At 37.8% G+C, this 14,973-nt stretch overlaps 2 protein-coding genes across 6 annotated transcripts; both read right to left on the bottom strand.

Annotated features, from left to right (window-relative positions):
* Nucleotides 1–806: 806 nt before the first annotated feature.
* LOC112568450 lies at nucleotides 807–6,655 on the bottom strand. Of its 4 annotated transcripts, none has more exons than XR_003100097.1 (4): nucleotides 5,079–5,410; nucleotides 2,647–3,001; nucleotides 2,297–2,381; nucleotides 807–1,723 (listed from the first exon to the last, which is right to left on the bottom strand). XR_003100097.1 is itself a non-coding variant. In XM_025245754.1 (4 exons), exons 1-3 carry the CDS (start codon nucleotides 6,643–6,645, stop codon nucleotides 2,378–2,380), a joined length of 633 nt encoding a protein of 210 aa, XP_025101539.1. In that variant the 5' UTR covers nucleotides 6,646–6,655; the 3' UTR covers nucleotides 807–1,723; nucleotides 2,297–2,377. The 4 variants fall into 4 exon arrangements, 2 of the variants coding, with proteins under 2 accessions (XP_025101539.1, XP_025101540.1); XR_003100098.1 differs by lacking the exon at nucleotides 5,079–5,410 and adding an exon at nucleotides 3,858–4,020; XM_025245754.1 differs by lacking the exon at nucleotides 5,079–5,410 and adding an exon at nucleotides 6,372–6,655.
* Nucleotides 6,656–8,262: 1,607 nt separating this feature from the next.
* On the bottom strand, nucleotides 8,263–14,647 carry LOC112568451. Of its 2 annotated transcripts, none has more exons than XR_003100099.1 (4): nucleotides 14,436–14,647; nucleotides 11,106–11,462; nucleotides 9,242–9,339; nucleotides 8,263–8,759 (listed from the first exon to the last, which is right to left on the bottom strand). XR_003100099.1 is itself a non-coding variant. In XM_025245756.1 (4 exons), the coding sequence occupies exons 1-3, from the start codon at nucleotides 12,999–13,001 to the stop codon at nucleotides 9,254–9,256; spliced, it is 492 nt and encodes a 163-aa protein (XP_025101541.1). In that variant the 5' UTR covers nucleotides 13,002–13,019; the 3' UTR covers nucleotides 8,263–8,759; nucleotides 9,242–9,253. The 2 variants fall into 2 exon arrangements, 1 of the variants encoding a protein (XP_025101541.1); XM_025245756.1 differs by lacking the exon at nucleotides 14,436–14,647 and adding an exon at nucleotides 12,956–13,019 and having other exon boundaries at nucleotides 9,242–9,342.
* Nucleotides 14,648–14,973: the final 326 nt, after the last annotated feature.

Genomic DNA, 14,973 nt, shown 5'->3' with positions numbered 1-14,973 from the left:
CAATTTTTGTGGTCTTGTTTCAGTAAGAAATCTTCATCCTTAGCACAGCAAAAAAGCAGAAGGAGCACAGGTCGGAGAAAATAAAGTATTTAAAGATAATGGTTTTGTCATTGTCGCGAATAAATGATGGAAAGGTACTTTTAGTTGCATTGGTCTACCAAAGTGAAGCATTTAATGCATGGGAAAAACTCCTGCAAAATACAATGACCTGAAAGTTAATTGCATACCAATATTCTGTTCTCTTGATTTAAAACTACAAACAATACCATACACACAATAGAGATTAATGCTCTGGCATCATAAATGCAAAAGTATTTTGTGGAAAGAGCAGAGATTAAAAGAAATGTCCACATTATTGTGAGCTTTTGGCTCATAATCATGTTAAAAGCGAGGAATCTTAATTGTAAAATTAGGTTATTCACTACAATTTTAATATGCGGGGACATGGGAAAGTAAACCTCAGCATTTGTTAAAATTTATTTACATACACATAGGAAGGCTTGGAGAAAGTAAACAGCAAACCTAAATATTTTAACTGCCAAGTTTCATGTGGCTTTTTTCGAAGAACTACTTTGATAAACATTTACTTCATCATTTGTAAATACATTTTAAGATCAAATTGTAGACTCATTTTTGGAATTTGTTTTTGGGTAGAATGGCTTATCTGCACTGCAGAAGTGTCAACATCTACTCATATCTTTTTGTGAGTTTTGCAGCAAAATTAGCAATCCATCGCATACGACATTTACTTCTAATGCAGACCTCACAAATAATAAAATAAAATTTATGACTATGTACAACAGGTAAATATCAAATGTCATTTTATTTCGCTCATTCCATTGTTTTAACCTATACGCATAAAATGTTATAAAAAGGCCACTTGTAGAAGGTAGGAAATATCAAATTCCAATGGAACAATACCAGTAAACTACATTTGTAACAGGTATACAGAAATTTACTTTTTGCTAACATTCCTTTGAAGTCCATTTTTGTACACCTTTCAGTGAACAAAATCTTAAATAATTCCAGTCAAAATATTACAGTCAAATTTCTCTGAAGTGTTACATTCAACGTAGAATATTTATTTTCATATTTCCAACACTTTTACTGAGTCTTAACTAAGACAAGTGTCCTGATAAACACTGCATGCAGATTTGTTTCTAGTATTTAGCTTTTTTCTGAGTGCATTTCCTTTTAACAACAATAAAGCAGACAGATGTGTCCAAAGTAAATAAGCAAATAAGATTTAGCGCGAAGGAGGTAAAGAGATTACATTGGTAAGTACTGAGCCTCTGTCAGGAGAGCATGGCAAACTGTACAAATTCGATAAAAATAATTTCCGACGAATGAGGCGAGGAGAAGGATGGGCCTAACTCGGCCGAGAGGAGAGGGGACACTTCTACTTGTTCGCTTACACCCGACTTTTGTCCTGTCACAACCACTCAACCGCCTATTCACACGTCCACCCGCGTACACACTAGTAATCACACTCACCCTCGTGGCAAACACAGCCGACAACACAGTTACACGGTCAATAAAGTAAAATCACAAAACTTTAGAAAAAACGAGGGTAAATACTTTAAAAGCACACTATGATCAGGTAAATAAAATTGAAACAAAGCAAACAAACAAAACACTTTCCTCCCAGCCAATCCTTGTTCGACGAATGCTTCACGTCGCTGTAAATGTAATCAGTTTATAGATGGGATGAACTTGAAACAAACTGGAAAAGGCAATTATTTCTGCTTTATTCAGGGTTTCATCAAGTTGTTTACCTAAATTTGTGACTAAACGAATATAAAAGGGAATCGAATAAATTCAGTTTATCCAGTAGAAGTCTCATTGTCACTGCCAGAAACACCTACTGTGACAAAAAAGTTAGTTGATTCATTTTTACTCTTTACAAAAAACCAATATCTCTTCCATCTACTATGTCTTGATGTAAGCAACTATCTGAGGACAAATTATCATTCTCTACCGCCCTTTGTAGATTTCTATACTTTGTCAACGGTATGTTATAGATGTATTGATAAAGTGCTTTCATGTTAACATTATTTTTGTGGAGAATGTTGAAAACAATGTTATGTGAATAACTTAATTGCTACTGAGAGTTTTATTTCGCAAGATTGATCAGTCTTTCTTATGAACATGGGAGATAACTTGATTTTCCACATACCAAAGAAATAGAAATTGTACAAGCTTTGTCCTGTGTGTCAGAAAAAAAAATATATTTTAGCCATTGGTAATTCAAGAACAATTAACGAAGATAAAGAAATGTAAATGTATAAACACTCACTTCTTCTACAACAGCCTCCACGCTATCACAGCAAGTGGAACAAATAATGGCAACAATGTATCCGTGTAGGAAGAGGCCCCGTTAACTGAAATGAGAAAAAGATTGAAACAAATAATTTTTCACTTGCCCTTAGGCACATAAAACTTAAATTTAGTCACTTTATATCCCTTTACTTACCCCAGCTCGCCAGAAATGAAAGGGTTCCTAGTTTATCAGGGAAGGTAAAAGTGAAAGGAGATAGTTGAGTATATAGAGAGAGTTTTCAGTGTTCTCCATTTTCTATCAAGGCGATGCATTTTTCATGCAGCCAATGTAATGCCATGGAAATACTCTGATTCATGTTATGTTACCTATTTTGATGTTTCTTGCAGATTCCTTTATTCATTTCATGCTTACTAGACCCCCATAGAGAACAGACTTTGCACTCCAGGTCGCCCCCTTCCAGAGTTCTGTTTCCAAAGACTTTAAAAATGCATTTGGTTTCTTTGTCATTGATATCTTCACACACGCCGCATTTACTGGATTTGGAATAAATGCATAGAGGATAATTATCTTTTGACTTGCTGGTAAACATTAAATGTGGACGAGCATGTAGGTCCACACACTTGTCATCTGTTGCCGATCTGGTTATGATGCATATCACCGTGTTCTCCTCTCCCTCACGAAAATATTCTGGGCAGGTAATCTGGCATTCTGCAGCTCCAGCTGAAATAAAATAAAGATAATGATTAAAGGAGAAAAAGGTTTATTTATTATGTATTCTAAAGTGCATGGAAAAGGTTTCTTAACTTGAGTTGATCTTTGTCCGTGAAAATGTCTCTTTTTTTTAAGTAGTCTACCTTATTATTAGCTGGTAGTTGCCGATCCTGCTATTTAAACTTTTGCAGGGTTAAGTAGTCTTTAATGTTTATAGTTCGCAGACAGTGTATCTTTCAAAAAATTGCCGTAGATTTTTACTTACATATCTGGATGACTAAAAATCAAAACTTTAAAAAAAAAAAGTACAAATAATTTTCTTTCTTGTTAATTAATGTAGGAGTTCATTTTATTAATATAGCTCAAAATATGATCAAATGATGAGATTGAATTTCAGCAGAAAAGCATCACACCACCAAGAAAAATTTGATCCTGAAAGTATTCAAATTCATGTTACATAAATAATGTTTACTTGTCTTCAATTTATCCATAGTTTTTTTCTACTTTTTTTCGTGAGTTGCTATATTTATCTGCTTCATTTTCTTAGTTTGTTACATGTAGTAATTCATTACATTTGCAGTTCTCACTCTCGAAGTAGGGGATGAGACCGAAGGAAAAAAGATGGACATGATATTCAAGACAGAATATTAAGGAATGTGGAGCACTGGTAAAAATGACAATCGTGTAAAGTAGACTATAGTAGCTACTACAAATAAGTTCTGCAAAATTAGCCTTCCGTGTTTGACAATCACGAATCCTCACTTGTTTAAACTTCGAACATTTATACGATACTGAAATAATTTAACTAAATATTTTCAGTGTATACATAGTGTTCGTAAAGAGGGTACGAAAAATAAGACATAACCTTTTTGAAACGCTGTGAAAAATATAAAGCAGAAGCAAGTACACTGGCCATTTTAATTCAAATGGTGGCTGACAAAAAAGTCCGCATAAAATAAAAAAATTCTTGCTTTAATTTTAAAATGGTAAAATTAAAATTTTATGAATTAAAAATATATATAAAATATCCCAATAGGCACAACTATGGAGGAGCTATAAAACAAAATAATAACAAATGACCTTACTTGACCCCCTTCGTCTCCTCGCCAGTCGCCCTTCGTCGTCTGCTCCACACCCGAGACTAATGTAAACCGTTGCAAAACAACTAAACTATCCCTTTCACGATGTTCATTAGAAGCAGTTTATTAACGGCATGCAATTCCATACCAGATTTTAATATCAACCGGTGTACAAAGCTAAAATTATTTTTTCCAACTGGCGGTTCATTAAAGGCACAACTCCACGCCTCACCCCGCACACCCCTCTGAAAAGTTGTACACGAGCCAACCCTCCATTCCCTCTGTTTACATAGCATCGATCAACCTATGACGTAAGCCGATATATTATAAGAAAGTGATATGATATGTATTAAACTATTCCACTTTGTCAGATAACTAGTCTTTGTTAGAGAATGGACTTTCCTCCCTTGGTTAGTTTATAGGGGAGTGGTCTTTTTATCTGTTTCTTCAGCGCCTAGCGTGAATAACACATATTTATTGAATTATTTATTTACTTTTAGCTTTGTGGTACATCTACTTGTACTTATTTTGTAGACTCCTTACCTTAATTGTTTATCCTTTTGTAAATCCTAGGTCAGTAGCACTAATTCTTTAAACACTAGGTCCTGCACTTACATACCGCACGGAAGTAAATGTTTCGACGAGTGCAGACGTCGGGTCCGTTCTGTGAGTAGATTTACCGCACCATCCCCGCCCTCTTCCGAAAAATTTGTCCTGATGGAAAGGAGTGGTACTAAAACTTTACTAAAAAGAGGACAAAGAAGCAAAATTGAATAAAACGACTAAGGAAAAAAAAAAGTAAAACAATAAAGAAGAGATAAGAGGGACAGAAAGATAAATACGCAGCCACACTGAATAATATATTTCGAAAATCTACTGCCTTTTTCTTATCCTGTTATTAAATATTGATACAAAGGTAAAAGACTTTAACATTTACAAAGACTAAAGTAGTCTTGAAATCTCTTTTACACAAAAAGAAGGCTAAAAACTGAATAGACATTGCTTACCCCTCTTGAAGACACAGACTCACAAGTTGACTGACATTCTGCAGGGGGTGTTGTGATTGTGACAAGATGAATAGACTTTGATCCCGTCCGACATTCCAATGACATTAGGAGGTTTGTGTCCACCACACCAGCGTGAAGCCATGACACATGCCTTATCAGCCTTCAAAGTCTGTCTTGCTTGTTACTGGAACGTGTCACCACATACAAACTTTATGTACGAAAAAATCATCAGCTTTGGAGGGCCCACACTTTTCCTAAGCGTTTTAGTATTTCGGCATTTAGTAGACATTTAGAACTTTGTTAATTTGAAATAAAAAATATTATACTTTACTCCAGCATGGGTAGGATAAACCTTGCAGCTGCGTTACTGTAGTCAGAATGAGTCTTATTTTATCTCGTATAGCTGATCACGTTTAATTAAGCACTATGGAGTTCCTAGTTGGCCACGTGCCATCTGCTCAAATATAATCAATATAATTCCTCTCGATAATCTCCCCTTTCCCGTCCTCGACCACACCATACAGCGCTGACACGCACGGGACCACACGATTTTCTGATAAGGTAGGGGCTAAGATTGAGACCTGGCGTAACTTCAATAGTCAGTCAGCTTGGGACTTGATACTTTGACAAGCTCAAACAAAACACACACACACACACACACAGCTATGGTGATGGTGCGCTGTAAAACAGGCTGTAATAAGGTGGAATGGGTAATGTGGGGACAAACTAGTGGTGGAGGTGGCGTGTGTCTGCATTGATTAGAGACTTTGAGAGGGTACGTGCATGGAATAAAATGTTTCACTCTTAATTGCATTTGTAAAGCTTTCATGAACACTTGTTCTTCATAAGAACTATACTACTTAAATGCACTTCTATTGAATTTTATAAACATTGACTCTTAAGTTTCAAGCAGTAAAATTAGCATTTTTATCAGGTGCTTCTATTTTTACACTACAGACACACGTGTCTTGCCCTTCTCGTGATAAGATAGCCCCTTTCACCAATACAGTGAGGGTTGGCTGTCCTGGGTTCAACTCTCGTCTCGGGTAGTGCTCTTCCTCTGAACGTGACATCTGTTTACAGGGCTGGCTGCTTTGTCACGATATAGCCATAGTTGCTAGCTCGGCGTAAAACACCTGTTCCCCCAACTCTCAACCTTCTGATGATGAGAGAGCGAAAAAACAAGTGGTACCTTCGTCTGTCTTCTGCTCTAAACACTGAGTCGGGGTATCTGGATATGACTACTCTTTCAATGTTTTTAGATAATAATTGCATATGTAAATGAACTCTTACCTTTGGGTGAAGAGCTGTCTATGGCATCTGAAAGGACTATAGACTGCTTCCATGATGGTGATATCAGCAGGAGTGTCAGATGTGCGAAAATACTGTGAAGCATTACTTTCTCTGTCCTCAGTTTCACTTCATTAACTGACCGGTAACAAAGGTTTTTGTTGCTGCAACCAATGAGATGGATATGAGCAGGTTCTACTAGACAGTCACCAAGAGAGCTCACACTCGGGGGCAACAAGGATTGGAAAACATTAACATTTAACATAACTGTCGTCATTTATTTTACTTCCTCTTTTCTGTTCTTCCTTCTTTTTCTTCTTCTTCTTGCTTCTTCTTTCTTTTTTTTGGCGTATATCTGGAGAATAGAAAAAATATTATTACTCCCGCATTGGGGTACTAGTGGTTTACCTTAAATAGAACTTCACTAAAGTAATACAAATAAATTTGCACACCACTAATCTTAAGATTGCCATGTCAAATCAAAACTGATATTAGTTCAGGAGAAGCCAGGTATTTTCGATAAGCTGCAAAGAGAGATCTTCCTGTCGTCAGTGTTGATATTTCCGTCAGATTTCAATAACAGAGAGATATTGTCATAGCAAGATACAAGCTGTCATTTTATGACACGCGAACACCCACACACTCGAACAGACATCAGGCATATGAACTCCCTGTATCTTCTTTATACTATGACCTCAACACAACCACAGAGGAAGAGAGAGAGAATGAGAGAGAGAGAGGAAAAAATAAGAGAGCGAAAGAGATATTGAGAGAACGAAGGAATGAATAACTGATAGAGTTTAAGTGCTCGCTCTCTGCGTTAACTCCCCCTTGACTAATATCTCTCTCCTTGAACAATAGTCAAGTACTTTGATATTCCTGACTAGTATGTATTCCCAGCTCATAACATAAACAAATCATACGTTGGCTTGACGTCTTGTTCCAAACAAGAGTACCTGCAACTAAAAACAAAGACACAAGAGCTTTCGTCCATTTCACTTCCAATTACTATGTCACTATACCCTCTTTCTGTGAGACTGCTCTTTGTTTACACGACATCCACATGTAAACAGAATGTGTAATGTTGTTTGCAGAGAATCCGTATCCTGGTATAGTGCGCTCGACCGTAGAGCAGGTCCATGGTTCGAGGCCCATTGAAACTTGCTAAAACAAAACTGATCAACAACTAGCATTTGCAATCTGATTTATGAAAAAAATTCCGGAAGGCAGGGGCCATCTCTTCCTCCAAATGCACTACGCATACAACCACTACAACTCCCCTTTACATACTTTTTAAAAACTGAACAGTTTACCATTTATATAAGGTGTTATGTAAGTCCCTTATCCTTGCGATTTAAACAGCAAGAGGATGTAAGAAGAGAAGCAGATGAGGCCTGTTTTCGAAGTAGTTCACACCAAAATGTTTGCTGCTGATCCTTCTTTCTGCGTTCCGTCACAGTAACTCGTATTTCGCAAGGAGTGGCTGGAGTGTGTGTTGAAATGTGTATTTTCCCTTTGTCTTAGTTCATCTTAGTCCATCTTTGTCCACGATGTGCTCAGCAGTCTCCGGATACCCTTCCCTTCCATTTTTTTTTACTCGTCTTCTAATGTCAAGTTTCAAATTCTTTGAGAGAGAGAAAGATGGAGAGGAGAAGTCAGAGAAAAATAGAGGAAATAACAAGTCACTAAAAAGAAAAAGCAAACTTTTGCGAGAGTTTTAGTTTCTACAGGGGGGGTAGTTATGAAGCAAGGGAGGGCACTGCCCTGGGGTGAGGTTATAAAGCTTTGTATTTTTAATAAAATTAAAAATGAAGAGATAAATAGAACAAAACGGAACTTACAAAGGACATAAATGCACACAGATAATAATTACCACAAAAGCTGTTCAAAACTTTAGTGAAATTGTTTTATTTAACTCTCTATATCCCTATCTTTTACTATGTACTCTAAAGCCCTATATAGCAAGATACCTTTCTTACATTCTATATTTTGATTCACACAATGTTTGAACTCTTGCTGATGAAGCTGCAATAATATCCTGAGTGCTTGACAATGTCCTCCTAAGATCAAAGCATAGCTGTTCGAATGCTATTGTAATACTTATAACAAGCGTGGCACAAATGAGGTAGCACCCATCACATTATAAAGGAAGTGAACTGATTTTTATAATCTGTAAACTGTATCAAAAGTGATCAATGATTGACTGGTTTGACAGGACGGTTTAGTGATTTTAAATCTTTGAAACTGCTGATGTTTTGACATGGATCTTAACCTCTCTTAAATGCATTTAAATACAAATTAATGAGAAAAAGTATCTAATGAAGTTGACACAGTTCTTGGCTGCCAGTCAGTCGTTGCTTTGTCGAGCATTTACTTTCATGGATTAAGCACCTGAAATAAGAAGAAAGAAATATTCTTCAGTAAACAGAATCTTTTAAAACAGTGTGAAATGGTTAAAACACTTTGTTGATGACTTGGTAATGTAGTTATAAATTCAAAGATATTGTTATTTTATTCATTTTATGCTTGGGAGCCTTTGTGACGATGTATAAGAGGTGCTTAAATATACTTTATAAACATGATAGAGGCTGTCCAAGTTACGTGACCGATTTAAAAAAAATTATGTATGTCAAACGAAAATGTGTTTTGTCTTTAAATAATGTCAACGAATCCTATCTGGAATATTTTCTTGAGCTTTGAGTCACACAACTTGCCTAGAAACAGTTGTCATCACTCTGTGTATCACTAGTGGAAGTAAAAGTAAACAAAATGAAATAAATGAACACTTTTTTCTTGTACGCTTATAATACGGAATGAATATTTTTAAAAATAAGACACGTTAGGAGAAAGAAACCCTAAATATTTCCACTCACCAAATGTCTTGGTTAGCACCATACAGCCAACACAGCTACAATGACTAGGAATACCACAGCGGGTCCATAAGGAGCATTGGAAATAGAGCGGTTATTATCTCCTGGACAATATGGAAAAAAACGTAAAATTAACCACATTATTTGTAAGTATGTATACACACGAAGTTACACAAACAACACATTCTGTGTGCATGTGCAGACAGCCAGCAACACACAATCACACCAACACAGTTTATGCCATTTCCATCTTCATTTATAATACATCAGCAGAGGAGTATGGAATCTAGAAGTGATGGTAGTGGTAGTCGTATACTGGTATCAACTATAAGCTATTATATGACTTCCACTAGTGCAGCAGTTCTCAACCTGTGGGGCGCGACCCCCTGGGGGGTCGCGACGTGCCTACAAGGGGGTCGCGAAGGTGGTCCTTTTTTAAAAGTTTCTTATACTGGTATTAGTGAAATTAGCTTAGATTGTGTAGCCGAGTGGTGAGGGCGAGCAAACTCCAAATCTCTTCTCCCTACTCAAGTACACTCTCTCGGCATGCAGTGACTTCTCACTTCCAAAACTCAAAACACAATCCCCCTCTCAACAATTAAGCCTCCAATCTCCCTCCTCTCGCCTTTTGCCCTCTCTCTCCACCAATCTCTCATCGCTGACTCCCCTCTCCCTCTCCAGTCACACGTCTCTCTTTTTTTTTAAAAAAAAAAACATCTAAACGGCACTCATTCAGGAAACGTCCATCATTCACACCCTTTCGCCCTCGCACTTCTCAGTCCTAGTACTCTAGTTCCTTGACAGAAGGCCATGACCAGACAGTGCGGAGTGGGGGCTGAAGAACGACCGATGACTGCTGCTAATGATATATTTATCGGACATATTTGAGAAGCTGAACGTTGTGAATACTTCTCTGCAAGGTTAAGACACCACCATATTACAAACAACTGACAAGATGAATGCTTTCGTCCGAACAATTTCGTTGTGGACGCAAAAGATACGTCAAGAAAATATTTTTGATGTTTCCGTGCTTGTGTAAGTGCAAGGCTGACAACTTGAATCTTGATCAGGTGAAGAATGTAATTATTGCCCATCTAAACGGACTGCAAGAAAGGTTTCAGCATTACTTCGCTGAAATTGATGTGACTAAATACGATTGGATTCGTAATCCATTTCTGGCTGATCCTAGCACAAGCGGGTTGTCCACGGAAGAAGAAGAGCTCCGCATCGACCTTTCGAGTGACCAATCCCTGAAAATGGTCTTCCAAATAACACCAGTGCCAAAATTATGGATTAGCGTTAACGGTGCTTTCTGAGAAAGCAATGAAATTTTTTCTGCCATTTTCAACTTCGTATATGTGTGAGCAAGGATTTTCAGCATTGGCAGCACTGAAGTCTCAATACAGAAGTCGTGTGGACGCAGAGGCTGAGCTGCGAATAGCAGTGGGTACGAACATCGCACCCAGGTTCGCTTCTCTATGTAACAGCGAGCAGGCTCAACCTTCTCATTAATCAAAGTGAGAGTCCAATAAAATAATATTTATTAGCACCGCAGAATTTGATTTAGTAAAATTTCATTAACAGTTATACTTCTTGCAGATACGAACTTTGTTCTTCCGTTGTTGAATTTCATTGATTTCCTCGACGCGGCGTTCGACTAAGGGGGGCGCGGACGTACTGGTGTTCGTCAGGGGGGGCGTCACAAGTAAAAGGTTGAGAACCGCTGCACTAGTGCCTTGCTTGAAAAGGAGACAAATTAAGACCGATCGAGACACCGGCAAGGTGTGTTAGCAAATTTTTGTTGTTGTTGCTGTTGTTGTTGTTCTAAACGAAATTCTTTCTTATTTGAATGTTGATTTATACTTACTCAATGATGCAGTGTTACAGGTCTGGTATAGTTTTGAGACATCCATCTCCTGCCCACTAACACTTTTCCAAACTACTTTTCGGACATCTTTTTTGTTGCTCGCAAGCAATGCAGTGCAGCGGAAAGCCGATGATGAGGATGGTCTGGTACAGCTGCAGCTCCCTACTCCATTTATGTAATTTTGGAAATTAAGTGGACATATCACAGAAACTGTCTTTTTGTTAATGAAGGTGACCTCAATTAAAGGGGTTTTCCGAGCAGTTGAGCCATCAGAGTTGGTCTCGTCGAAGGTGCAGGTTACATTTATCTTGTCGTCTAAACGTTGGGCGCAGCACGTATCTGAGTTTGACGCAAATACTGAAACAATAAAAATATTTTTAAATAATACTTTATGATCTGAAATTCCAAACTAAAAAAGGAGTCTGCTGAAAAAAGAATAGGATTAATTAGTTTACAGTTGTGTAGTGATTTATCTCCTTAAGATGTTCGTCTTTCGTACTTGTATCCCCTATTTTTTACATCACAACGAAAGGCACTGTCAACTGAAGTTATGAAAATAGTCAAAATCTAAGAAAGGAGAAAGATAATTACCAACTGAAGAAATATCTTCAATATATCGAATAGTGAAAAAAAGAATTATTTCACATGATTGGTTAAATACGTGGAACAGTCCACAGACACGTAAGCCCTATTCTGTGGTTTTGTCCGGAATTAAAAACCCAACAAAGGCTTACGACACACTGATGTTCATTATAATTTGCTCCTGATTTTTGCAAGTAATACATGATTTTAAACATGTCATAAAGAATATTCGTAAGTGAACACTGATAAGGTGTTTTGGCTTTTATTTGATTAAATATGTGCGGACTTAATCACGCATTCCAAACTTCTGACAAGTAAACAACTTATAGCACTAAAAATTAATCTCATCAATAGTCTGTAACATACTGCTTCCTTTAAAAACTGTCAGAAGTGTTATGTTAGGGTAAGTAAGAAACATTTCGGCGTGTGTTTTATACCATATAAAATTTGATTTTAAGTATCCTAAAACTGGACACAACCATTTTCAAATGAAATTTAAAAAAATTCTGCACATCACTCCTAACAGAGCTCAGCTCGTACTTTGGGTTGGTCACAGACACATTTAAGCTGAATCCCATACTTTTTGGATTTCTTAAGATCATTAAAGTTAAAATGATTACATTACAAACCCATTAGAACTGTTCTGCCTCAGCAGACTAGTAACAAATAATACAAACACTAGAGGTTTGCAAAAACTAATAAACAAAGCAAACCTTTATCATGCTAGCACAAACCTTGATACAAAAAGTATAAAGTAAGAACACCAAACTACAGACATCAAAGTCTTTGAAAGCAATGTATGTATAAACTAAAAAGTATGTATATGAAAGAAGGCTAAACAAAACGATCTACTAACGAATGGCTTTTTGAGATCTCAAGAGTCAGAGTTCATAAAAAATTAACAATGGAAAGTTTTGATAAACACGTTCAATTCCTCTAAATCACTGTCTAGTCAGGGGTGGGCAATTAATTTCCCAAGGGGCCGCATGAGAAATTGGGATGGTGTTAGAGGGCCGGAGTAATATATTTAACTCAGTTTTACCCAGTACTTTATATATAGTATATATACTATCCCTTCGCCAGCGGGCGGGCCAATCAGAGAGAGAAGGCCGGCCGGTCTTTGCCCAGGTCTGGTCTAGTGCATTGACCTACTTGTAAAAAACGTATCTGTGTTACAGTAACCACGTTAGATCAAACAAGTTTCAATAAATTACTTTATAAACAAGTAAATATAATGTTTTGATCATTTTAAACTATCAACATCAAACCTTTAGGGAATAAAGTGAAAATGATGAGCAAAGGAATAAGCTTCATTGTTGCCTCCTGCCTCGTGGCGTGAAGATCACGTGTTAACTGCGATACTACATATTTGCATACTACTAAACGAACAATCCGCTTTGCAGATGACATTGACCTCATGGCAGGCAGTAACAACGAACTTCAGGATTTGACGGACAGACTCTCCAGGCGAGCGGAGGCCTATGGCATGGAAATAAGCTCAGAAAAAAGCAAAGTAATGATTATTTCCACCAACGACAGCAGCGGCAACATCGTCATGAACGGCCAGAAACTGGAGGAGGTCAACAGCTTCAAGTACTTGGGTGCCACCCTGACTAGAGATGGTTGCTGTACAGCAGAGATCCGTATCAGGATTGGTATGGCAACATAAGCAATGTCCAGGCTGGACAGGATCTGGCGGAGCAACTCAATCAGCTTCAGTACCAAGCACAGGCTGTACAAGTCCCTCGTAGTGTCAATCCTACTCTACGGCTGCGAAACTTGGACGCTGCTTGCCGCAACGGAAAAGAAACTCCAGGCCTTTGAGAACAAGTGCTTGAGAAAGCTGCTCCGCATCTCGTACCGCGAACACAAGACCAACGAATACGTACGGAGCACCGTAACCTCTCTCGTGGGTCCACATGAGCCCCTTCTGGCAACAGTGAAGCGGCGCAAGCTCGCCTGGTTCGGTCACGTCACCCGCCACAACACCCTGTCCAAGACGATCCTACAAGGAACCCTCGAAGGGAGCCGTCGTCGTGGTCGTCCTAGGAAAAGCTGGGTCACCAATATCAAAGAATGGACCGAACGCGAGATGCCGGACCTGCTCTCATCTGCTCAAGACAGGACCGGGTGGAAAATTCTATCTGTTGCTGCTGCCGGACGGTCCCCCCTACGCCCGGACCGGGCATGGGACTGACCTGACCTGACCTGAAACGAACAATATCACAATTTATAAATGCGGAAATAAAAATATTTTATTAATTTGTTGCTTTAAATATTATCAGGTACAGTTTTATTATTTCTTTTATTATTATTTTTATTATTATTTTTGTTTTGTTTTGAAGTGTGAAATATGTAGTCTGTTGCTGCGGAACAAGGGAAATAAGTGTATTAAAAACGGAGTGTCCAGCGTTTACCTCCCTTGGAAAGAATTAGACGACCAGGTACTGTAAGAGCTATTATACTTCCCTTTGGTACTAGTTTGAGAAACAGAAAAACGATCTATAAACAGACGACAGAAACACAATATTGCTTACTGCCTATTCTCTCTTTTTCTCTCTTGTATGAGAGCAAGTACGTAAAATAAGATGCCATTTTATATATTTGTTTATGCTTTATAGTTTTATGATTGTGAGAAATATCAGTGACCTAACAGTCACAATAAAATAACCCTAACAGTTATTTTCGACGGAAAAAATGTGTTATTCTTAGCATAGTGAGAAAGCTACAAAATGTTATTGTACTTACTATTTTTCAGCCAGGTTATAACACTGAAAAATCTCCAACTACACTGTTCTTCACTGGTTTGTTGGCTGATTTAACTGAAAAGTGGTTATGTTTTAACACTACGTGGAAAAGGGAGGAAACCAGAGTAATCGCAGAACACTCCCTGAGGACAGATATTACATACAGAAATATCCGAACGCAAACCTTCCTACAGTTGTGACAACTACACTACGTGACAACAGTCCTCCAGTGCATCTTGAGTAGGACAGTCAGGAGTGCAGCCTGTTATTTTTACGCCCGAACAATGAGTGAGTGTATGAAACCGTCGCTTATCGAAGAGAGTGCAAGTCAGTACTTGTCAATGAGTTTGTAACTCGCTCGTCTTACAAACTTTAATGGACTAGTGCCAGAAAGTGCAGTACTCTTAACAGGTTTAACTCTTAACAGTGTTTATATTTAAAATTATTGTCTACGTTTTATAATTTGAGTCAATCTGAGGCAGACAATCTTGAGAGTCTGTCATCGTCAGATTTCAGATGTTCGAGCGTGCGAACGGAGA

Source organism: Pomacea canaliculata, linkage group LG7 (assembly GCF_003073045.1).
Source record: "Pomacea canaliculata isolate SZHN2017 linkage group LG7, ASM307304v1, whole genome shotgun sequence".
NCBI lineage: Eukaryota > Metazoa > Mollusca > Gastropoda > Architaenioglossa > Ampullariidae > Pomacea > Pomacea canaliculata.
Note: the sequence above shows the minus strand (reverse complement) of the source record. Positions and strands in the feature narration are given on the sequence as shown.